This window comes from Clytia hemisphaerica, unplaced genomic scaffold, assembly GCF_902728285.1.
Source record: "Clytia hemisphaerica strain Z4C2 unplaced genomic scaffold, Clytia hemisphaerica genome assembly, whole genome shotgun sequence".
NCBI classification, from domain to species: domain Eukaryota; kingdom Metazoa; phylum Cnidaria; class Hydrozoa; order Leptothecata; family Clytiidae; genus Clytia; species Clytia hemisphaerica.
This window is the reverse complement of record NW_027103598.1, coordinates 1,859,974-1,871,006: the sequence shown is the minus strand read 5'-3', so window position 1 is coordinate 1,871,006 and position 11,033 is coordinate 1,859,974. Positions and strand designations below refer to the sequence as shown.

The following is an 11,033-nucleotide window of genomic DNA, read 5'->3' as shown; positions in this document are numbered from 1 at the left end:
AATTGATTTTAGTATCTGAACATAAAAGTTATGTTTTAGATTCTTTAACACTTTTAACAAAGAATTGCCTTTATAAATTGCTTTTTAATCAAACCCCTTAAGAGTAATTACGAACTTAATTGCAAAAATGACGTTATGAACTTTAAAAAGACGTTAATAATATGTTGCATCACCTTCTTTTATAAAAAGTGCTAAGTTTTAATGGGTAATTAATCTTTTTGTTTCGAACTTTTTTCAAACTTTCTGCAAAGAATTGAACTATTTCAAATTTTGCGGAAAATTTTTGTAAAAAGATGTGTCAAAAGTTATGAATGTTTTTTTAAACAAAATCCAGATGAAAAATTGATGAAAAACCACTATTTTGAAGATTTCGAGACAAAGAAGCATTTACAAAAATTTTCCGCAAAAATTTTTATTGTTCGGTAAAAGGTACACCGTCTACTGCAAAAACTTTTTCAAAATGTTTTTTCTTCGCCGAAACTAAGCTCTTCAAAGTTGAAATACTCTTCCTCGCAAAAGTCTTCATTTTCTTCTTCATCAAATTTTTTCAATGCAATTTTTGAATTTTCAGATTCGAGAATAGTTTGTCTAACAGAAAATGTATAACATGCCATAGTTTTGTTGGTTACACCAGTCAGAAAACACATTTTAAACACGGCAATTATGAAAAATTCACTATGGTCAGAGCCCTTAAGTAAAGCTTACCTCTGTAAAATAAAAGAAGAATCAACAAAAAATCTTTAATCGTAAAGCTCGCGATATCTTCACAAAACTGTATACTTTTTTTGGTACACCCGGTATTGAGTATGTAAAGTATAAGTCACAAAAAATACTGTACAATGAAATAATTGAAATAATTGAAGAAATCAACAAAAATGGAAAGTTATGGTTAAGACTTTGAATGTAATATATTGATCCGAACTTAAAATTGTCATTTTTTCAAATAAAATAAAAAGGATTAAAAACAAAAACTTCACCTGCACACATTTCAATACACTAAAAATAAAATATCAACAACTATAAAAAACACTATATTAAAAATCACAAATGAAATAATTAAACTGGTAGATTTAAGGCGTTGCCGAGATACTGGAGTTTCAAAGCAACTTTTGATAAATATGCATATACAGTTGACGCTCTCTACTTCGATCTTCAAGGGGAATTGGATTTTCATCAAATAAGGGAGCTTATCGAATAAGGGAGCGTCGTTTATGAGAGTTTCTTGGTGACGGGGACTTTAAATTTCATCGAATAAAGGAGCCTATCGAATAGTAGAAAGTCGAAATAGAGAGCGTCAACTGTAGTGAATTATTCTCAAAGCCTGATAAGATGTTGTTGAGCAAAAATCAGAAGAAATTAAATTTGTCTCTCTAAGGGCCGGAAAATTCACGATTTCTAGGAAAATTTTCCAATTTAGAGTGAACAAATTGTAAAAAAGTCTCTCTAAGGGTCACCTTTTCAGCAAAAATCAGTCTCTCTAAGGGTTGGTTTTCGGAGGTCCCATCCGCACATACCCCTCATCCACCAACCCTAGTGCCCCCCGGGTTTTGGTGATGATATGAGCGACTAAATCTCTGAACTGTTTTACTAAATGATATTGTTAAGGTCCACGTGATCAAACGAAACCTAGCGTGTCATTAGCGTAATGATATAAGTAAGGATGTAATATATATTATTTACAATTGTTCTTTTAAATAATTAATAATTTATTATATAATTATTGATTCACGATACAAGTATTAACAGTATTTACTAAAAAATATGACGGCTTCAAAATATTTTCAAGATGACAGAAACAGCCGTCCGTTAAACGTCGAAGAAACGTTGCGTGCTGTCTTGACGACTTTGTAAGCAAAACTATCTTAACAGGCCCGGTGGAATGACCGTTAAAGTGGGAGATGAGCTGGAGTTTTTACAAGGTGCTTAACTGATTGGGATTAACAATAGGGATGACGCGTTCTGTAGAAAAAGTAATAAATACGTTTGTCTCAACATTTAACGATCAACAGAGTCATCAAAGAGCTTGTAAAAACTCCAGCTTGACCGTTAAAGTGGGGAGGCTGAAGGCTCAAAATGAGATAAAATTCGCTAGGAATTTAAGGAGAAAAATCTCATTTGTTCAAAAGTGGGAAGTCTCCCCAGTCTCCCTTCCACCGGGCCTGCTTAAGAAATTAAAAGTAATTATAAGAAACTTGATTTAGAGATTGGAAGTTATTCATTCAAGAATAGAGCCGTTTCAAAAGACAACTCAATTTTTAAAGTAAACGGTTCATTTTTTTCCGTTTAGAGACGAACATATGATACCAATACGACATTCGTCGTTTGAGAGATAAACTACGAAAAGAAAATTGGACCATTGAGTTCGCTCTGTACAAATTTAGCGTAAGTAATCATCTGCCAGTCATATCGTGGATTTAACTAAAACTCTATAACTTAACCATTGTTACCGCGAAAAGAATTGTTTATTATATTATCATAATGGAGCCATTCTCAGTAGCTTTCAAAGGCAGATTGACTCGATCATTGAACTTCTAACAGAGCTCAGAAGAAAGTTAAAAACCAAACGCACTTTCCCACCCATTACAGTGATATCTCCTCAACATCGTCTATATCAGGCGTGGCGGCAGCAGATAATCGACCTACATTATGACGCCCGCTATTAGGGCGGGACCTAATTGGTTGAGTCTTAGGTGGGTGAGGTTGTTTTTTAGTCGTGGAAGAAGGATTATAGTCATCATTTAAAAAGTCGTCAATGTCATCTTCGCCATCAGATAAAATCGTGGTCTTTTTTGCCGTAGTTGTCGGCTTTTTTGTCGATTCTTTGAACGGGTCTTCGAATTCGTCGAAAAGTGATTTTTGTTGATTACGTCGATTATTGCGATTGTTGTTGTTGTTGTTGTTGTTGGATCGAGGACTGTTGTCGAGAACGGTTGGCGAGTAGGTTGACTCGAAACCGTTAATTGGTTCTCCACGACGACCTTTCTTACTCGCCGATGAGTTGTTCGAGTGATTATCATCAAAACTGTCGTCTACCAGATTACTTCGACGATGTACGGCGGGTGAATCATTTGCTGGCAAGCCACGATGAAGATTTTCATCGCGTTGCGTGAATTCCCAAGAGTTCTTACGACCGGAATTATTCCTTGATAGATTCTCATTACTTTTGAGACTATCATTGGTGCCGCGACGCCGTGGAGCCGGTTTGGTTTGGTTATCTTTACCCCTATCACTGAAATCAAATGGTTTATGAGACAAGAAGTCATCATTATCGTCATCCTTTGAGCTCTTGTTTGCATTTTCTTTTTCGGAATCATTTTGAAGGAAAATTGGTTTCTTCTTTGGTTTCTCTTTCCGTTTGAAGGAAGGCGACGATTCGTTGATGTTATCTGGATTCTCACCTTTGTCGATAGCTTGCATTCTAGCTAATAGCAGTTCTTTTTTACGCTTCTTCTCCAAGAAAATTCGGTCTTCTTCTTCATCTTGTTCTTGGCGTCGCTTTTCTCCTTCGGCCTTCTGGCGCCGTAGTTCTTCTTGGCGGCGTTGCTCATCCTCACGACGCCGCTCCTCTTCCTCTGCTTCCCGTCTTTCGCGTTCTTTTCGTTCTGCGATTTCACGTTCCAAATCGATTCGTTCTTGTTCTTTCTGACGTAACTTTTCATCAAGCTCGCGTTCAGCTTCCGCTAATTTGCGCTCTCTTTCGAGTCTGTCTTCCTCATCTTTACGCCTCATTTCAGCTAATTTACGATCAACTTCTTCCAATCTCTCCTGATCTTCACTTTTCTTCTCGTAAAAATCGTCATTGTGTTGACTGACTGCTGTTTGAACTTCATCTCGATGACCACGAGGTGAATCGAAGTTCGATCGAGGAGAATCGTGTTTGATGGATCGAGGCGAATCGTATTTTGATCGAGGTGACTTTTGAGGTTCGTTGTCCACTGATGCGTTATCCGTTAAGAATGCTTTCTTCTTTTGATCTTGGCGTTGGCGTTCTTGCTGTTGGCGTTTGAGAGGGGCGGGAACGGGCGAATTTTCACTGAAAAGCGATTCGTCTTTGCTGTGTTTACGCAGTTGTATTTTGTGGGCGTATAAATTAGTGGATTCCAGGGCCTTCTCTTTTTCCTATAATAAAACGGAAATATAATATGAACGTATATATTGTGTAAGTTCCCGTCTGGTAATAGTCTGAATCGCCCACCTCTACAAAACCGCAGATAGTGTAAGGAGCACGAATCCATTAGTGGGTGCCAGCAGCCTATTCTGATAACTGATTAAAACGGTGACCAAATTTTTGTATTGGAAAAAAGCCAAAGACATTTGGGTAGAAAGTGACGTAAGATTGCTTTTACGATCTCAATGCAACACCACATCTCCACCAATTTTAAAACTTTTAATCAATTAGACTGCTGATCTTTTTTCTGGGTCGCCGATAAAATACTGTAAAGTAGGATACCGCATGTATATATTCGCGAAGTTACTGCATATATAGTTAGCTCGTGCCTCTGTATGTATCCGATCGTTACAGAGCGTTAAAGATATTGGTCAAAATTCATGACATATATCATCACAGAACTGGTTTTATCAAAAGTTAAAAGCCAGAATAAAAGATGGAATAAAAATGTCTCATACCTTGAGTTTAGCTTGAAGTTCCCGGTGTTCTTTTTCCAAACGTTTCATTTCGTCAATAGCTTTCTTGTATTTTTCGTTCTTGTCTCGGAGCTCTCTGGAGCGTATCTTCTCATGTAGTTGGACGCTTCTTGATAACTCCTGTTGTAAAATTTTTGAATTAAAATAGAAAATCATCCATAAAAGTCTTATAAACCTAAAGCTTAAACGGTACTGGGTTCGAGTGTTTAACAGGGTCGAATGATATCAAGTGTCTATATCTGCGAGTGTGACGTTATGATAGTAAGTAAGTAAGTTTGCGACCGCAGTCGAGGGCGACCCGCAGGCTCCCTTTTCTCTAGCTGTCTACCCGAAGGTAGGGGAGGACGTCACTCCTTTCCCTGAATTTATCCACTCACCCTTGATCCGTCTCTTTAGTTGCTGAGCATCAAGCAGAGAGGCATAAAGTACCATTTTGGGAATCTTTGGTATGACCCGGCTGGGGATCGAACCCTCAACCTTGCGCACCGTAGCTGGATGCTTTACCTTCATGCTACGGTGCGTTATGATAGAAGAAAGTTCAGAGTTGCGTATCCTGAATATTGATGACAGCAGATCCGGGGGGGGGGCAGTCATGCAAATTGACCGACGCACGGGTATGTGTGGCGGTTGAGAGGATGTTTTTCAAGATAGCAGAAACGCACTTTAAGGGTTGACTTTTGATAATTGCACTTTAAGGGTGAACATTTCAGCAAATACAGGAAAAATCTTTGCCCGGAAATTTAGATTTTTCTTTTGCCCTAATAGAGTTGCAAAATAGAGACAAATGCACCACTGTAAGGGTATGGATCTCACCGATTTTTTGCTGCACTGTAAGGGTGCGATTCTAAAAGCTAATTTTTTCGTCGCACATAGCTGATAAACCTACTCACGAAAAAACACTCACCGCTATTTTATTGTTCTTTTCTTCGACTTGCTGTTCCAATTGTTCGACTCGTTTATTCAAATTATTTTTCTCGATCAACCCTTTATCTTTGACCATCTTCTGATATTTCCTCAACTTGTCTTGTGTTTTCGTTAGTTCATCTTCACGCTTCTTCAAGCTCTCACGAGATTTTTCAGCAGCCTACAAAAGTTAAGCATTTTCCTTATTACGCGAATATAAGTATGGAAGTATTTAACGGCCTTGAAATTAACACGCCAAAAATGAACACGAATTTTATTGCTTTTTCAAGGACACCATAGCTGGTTTTAATTAAGGGGGTTTTTATTAACACGAAATTTTTCAATCCGTGTCAATAAAATGACTAGTAATATTTGTGTAATAAGGTATAATTATAAACTTGAACGTGTATTCAAACGACCATATTTTCAAAATTTCTATTCCTTAAGGACTGTCAAATCCAATGTGTCAAAAGTGGGCCAGTAAAGACGTCAAGTTACACAATTTGAAGAATATGAGTTCAAGCCGCCAATTTGTATGTCGGTACAGATTGTACGATACTTAGTTTGCTGACAGCCTATCATGGATATTTTTTGTTTTTGTTTTTTGGACACCCTGTAGAGAAAATAACGTCGGGTGACAAAGATCCAAGCTAAACTAGAATAAAAAAATTTACCTCTTTCTGTTTTCTGAACTTTTGTTGCAGCACACGGACTTCCTCATGATGTTTCTTAATCAAGCTTGGAAGCTCGGCTTCTGCGTTATCCAATTTCTTTAATTCACGGTCTTGCATCCTAGCTGCTTTTTTCAAATCTTTATTCTCTTGGGTTAGAGTCTCGATGTGTTGTTGTAGTTCGAAGATGACGTTATGTAGAGCTTTGGCTTTGTTCCGGTTTGCGGATAAAACTCGGTTGACGAGAACACTGCGGTCATCATTGAACTGTCCGTTGCCACCTGCATTGATTTTATCAACGCTCTTCACTCGCGCTTTACCTACATGAAATAGCAAAAATGTATCAGTATTTCAATTCACAACACTTCACCGATTTCCCTAAAGACAAGTCTTCTAAAATACGGTTGAACCTCGAAAGTTTCCATTGACCCTTCAAACCCGAGCGACATGTATCTTCGTAAATATTCGTTCAAAAGAGTCTCAAAACTTTCAATTTACAAGCTTTTATGCCAGTTTGAAGTTTTGGACTCAACAATTAAAAAAAAGTGTCGGGCATTCGAAAGGTTAATAGCGCCCCACCTTTTTTCTTGCCACCGTATCCACTTGATTTCACTAGTTGTTGTCTAGGCAGCGGTGGCTTTTTGGCTTTCTTTTGTTTCTCTTTCTTCTTGCGATTTTCTTCTTCTTTTCGTTTTCGTTCTTCCTCCGAATCGTTTTCATCTGATTCGTCTATTGGAAAAGAAATGATAGGTTAGACAGGGATTTGACAATGTTCATAGTCTCAATGAATCTTTAAAAAGCTGTTTCTTCTTGATTTCCCTATTTATTTTAGAAGAATTTTAAAAGACTAAAATAATGTTTTTGGTAGTCATAGTATAATTTTAATTCAAAAAAGTTTTCTGAAAGTTATGCTTATAAGCAATAGCTCGAAGAATTTTCAAATTATCTTTTTTTAAGTTGAAAATTTTCGGACTTTCCGGAGAGAAATAATCAAACACTAAAATTGGAGGTTTAACCCTAAAACAAAGTATCTGGTGGCAAAAATCTCTAAAATATGTCTAGTAGACGACACAGATGGCTATAGTATAGACAATAAAGGCGAAAATCGTTAAAAAAGAGCGTAATACCTGAGTAACCACCATCGCTACCACTTGGTCTTGGTGAATCACGATCACTTCCGTCACCATCAGAGAAATCATCATCCGAATAATTCTCGTTACCATTCTCCCTTGGTCCATCATTGTTGTCCGAATCTTGTCTAGAATTTCTTGAGCGTCGATCAGAGTCTCGTCCTGAATTGCGGTCTGAATTCCTTAAAAATGAAAATAAAAGTTTAAGAAAAGGAAGATTTGACAGTAGACCAGTCTTCACTCGATTCCCACTTGCTAAAGACTCCTTTTAAAACCCAACAAGTGATACTTTTATGGACCTACCTGGTTATGCATTTAACACATATAATTGATATCTACGTGAGCATGACCGTTAAACAATCATTCCGAACACAAATAGTGACGATCTATTAAAATCATTCGCTTGTTTCTTATAAAAAACGTTTAGAAACCAAAATTTCATGCTCTTGAAATATTCTTTCATATTCAAGACTTCGTGAGCAAAAAAAACATCTATCTCATCAAAAAATTGAGTAATTTGGCTAAGAACATTGATGTATGCTTATTAATAGTGATTTTTATAGATAAAGATGCGTTTTTTGAACCAACAAAATTTTTTTGCAAAAATCTGCTTGACCCATCTTTTACCCATGATGGTACCCTACTTTCATGCAAAAAATCAGAAAAAATTAATGATCCAATTTTTCAAAGTCCAAAAAACCCGTTTTTAGCCGTTTTTGGCCCAAATTCGCCCAAAATTTTTTTTCTTCGAAAATCGGGCTCCGTCACATTCGAGGGTTTATAGTTATCTTTGTGCAAAAAATCAAAAAAAACTAATGAGCCAATCTCGAGAAAAGTTGGTAACGAACGGACGGACGAACGGACAGAGGTGAATTTATAGGACCACCACCCCACCGGGGTAGGTCCAAAAAATCTTGTCTTGAGCGCTTTAGTTTTGGTAAGGAGAGTCTTCCCATTTTCAACACACTGAGTTACTTTTTCTTGAGTCGTATAGTTGCATATCACAAATTCAAGACATGCACACCCATGCAATGTCTCCTGACATTACGTGACTTTTACAACAGCTGATTTGTTGCGAGTGAAGTGTGTAAAAAAATAACAGAGATTAAATAATTTCGTCAGTTTTGTGGTGCATATTCATGGATACTAATTAATAAACATACCTTGGAGATTTTTCGCCTTCAGTATCCGACATATATCTCTTATTTAAATCTTCTTCTTCTTCTTCTTCACTGTCATCATACTGGCGATCAGCTTCACCGTTTTGTGCAGGTGCTTCTGTGTCCGAATGACGATTCGAACGTGTTGATCGTGCAGTACTTTTACGACCAGGTGAATCGTCTTTTTTGTCTTCAAAAAAATCATCATCACTCTCAGGAGCACTGCTACGAGGTGAATCGTTGTCAACAGGTTGTCGGTTACTGTGACTCGATTCTGCACGATTACTTCGAGTGCTTCTAGCTGAATCACTGACTCGATTACTACGGCTTGATTCGACTCGATTGCTGCGACTCGATTCGGCTCGACCATTACTTTTAGCTGATTCGGCTCGACCATTACTCTTAGCCGAGTCACCTCTTAGGTTACTTCTAGTGCTCTTTGCAGAACCATTCGATCTTGCACTTTGGACAGGAGATTCTCTGGCTGAATTCAGTTTATCCTCACTACTTTTATTACTTCTAGCAGAGTCTGGTTCTTCATTTACATCTTCCGGTTCAGAGACGTTATTTTCAACTGGAGGATCTTCAGCTTTGTCTTCTTCGTCTTCTGATTTACGAGGACTTTCCTCCTGTTTACGAGGGCTTTCATCATGTTTACGAGGGCTTTCATCGTCTTTACGAGGGCTTTCATCGTCTTTACGAGGGCTTTCCTCTTGTTCACGAGGGCTTTCTTCCTTATCTGGTTTACGGGGACTATCTTCTACAGGAGGCATATCATCTTTACGAGGGCTGTCTTGGATAAAATCATCAGGACTCTCTAGGTCTCTTTTCTCTGGTTCAGTTTCATCATTTCCCTTATCGTCTTCATGGTCACTGACAGAAGGAATGTCATCTTTTCTTGGACTGTCCTCTAATAAGTCGTTTTCAGATACATGTCCGTTTGTTAAATCTTTATTAAGTTCACTGTCCGACATAATTTTTTCTTTCTCGGGTTCAGTCCCAAAGAAATCATCATCATCGGCCAAAGCTTTTTCGTTTCCTTTTTCATCAAATTCGAACTTTGAGTCCGACATTATCGAGACAGTTATTTGTATTTTTGTACTCTTTTTCTTATTTAGTTCTAAGGATCGAGTAATGCTGAAAAATAAAGAAATCAAAACATTATAAAAATAAGTAGGATTTATATATATCATATGTATAACAGACACTATTTTTATTGAAAAAGTTTCTCAGAAGGAATATGCAACGAATATCGCTATATAATCAATCACTTTCGATCTTAACCTAAAGAATACTTAAAACCTATAATCATCCCAAAATGCCGCCACATCAAAAAACACTTACTCGAAAACTTCGATTCTAATGATTGGCGTCAATTTTTTTTGAAGACACTATTCTACATGCAGAGAAACACAAGAAGAAGTAAAACCTATAATCAATATTTCTTCCACTTCATAGACTTTCTTCTAAAAAGTACCAACAGAATAGCAACGAAATGGACAAAACAAACAACTTTCAAGATCACGTCATGCAATTCAACAAAATCTTTGAATCTACTAGAGAAAATATAGGGTGATATTTATAATCCCTGAATTTTTTTCAGAACCAATATCATCAAAAAGTCAAAATAGACAGAGAACTTTTTAGTCCCAGTACTTAATCTCATAAAATATCCACAAAACTATAACTAACTGAACTGGAGAGCTGTTAGAAAAAACAAAAACTAAATTTTGGATTTTTTGATTCAATGTAACTAAAAGCAACACAGGTTGCCAAGCTCGAAGCAAAACAAAACTAATGAAGTGGATTTCAATCAATTATTTATAAAGTCTTTCATCCAAAATGAAATATATTATATTCAAAAGACAAGCGACAGATTTTGAATACATTTTTTTCAAAAATGGTGGTAAACTTCAATCATGACGATTTAGCGATATCCACTTTTTTATAAGAAAAGTTCCAAAAGGACTACTATAGTAACCTTTTAGGTAAACCAATAAAAAGTATTATGAATGATGCTGAAGAATAAACTAAAATAACAATAACAAATTGATGCCAGTCAAAAATTGTGTGAAGTATCAAAAAATCAACAAAAACACATTTTTCTCAATAACTCTAAAAATATTTTCAATATAAATGTGAAACTTCACCAAAACATAGTAAATACAACAAGAAATAGGCTAAGTAAGTTTTTTTTGAAAAAAGTACGTTTTTGGTGGCTGAAAGTGGAAAAATATAGTCTACCATAAAATATCAGCCACCAGACTGTACATTCACAATTTATGAAAATTAAAACAAAAATCCTTGAGGGGAAGTGTCAATCTAAATTGCAGATAAAAAATGTACATTAAAATTGAAGGGTAAATGGTCCATTTTGGCGGCTGAAAAAAAGGATTTTTTATTTGGTTCTTTTTATGAAAGTGTCTATCAGCCACCAAATATGTACTTTTTAAAGATAACTTTTTCTAGTTTCTGTTAATCTACATTTGTCAGACCTCGTGAAGCTAAAAATGTGTAAATAGTAC

At 36.4% G+C, this 11,033-nt stretch overlaps 1 protein-coding gene across 1 annotated transcript; it reads right to left on the bottom strand.

The window, feature by feature from the left end:
* Positions 1-2,479: 2,479 nt before the first annotated feature.
* Positions 2,480-9,641, bottom strand: LOC136801956 (lebercilin-like). Its single transcript, XM_067058653.1, has 7 exons — positions 8,512-9,641; positions 7,346-7,530; positions 6,798-6,947; positions 6,222-6,538; positions 5,549-5,728; positions 4,627-4,764; positions 2,480-4,119 (listed from the first exon to the last, which is right to left on the bottom strand). The coding sequence occupies exons 1-7, from the start codon at positions 9,579-9,581 to the stop codon at positions 2,581-2,583; spliced, it is 3,579 nt and encodes a 1,192-aa protein (XP_066914754.1). The 5' UTR covers positions 9,582-9,641; the 3' UTR covers positions 2,480-2,580.
* Positions 9,642-11,033: the final 1,392 nt, after the last annotated feature.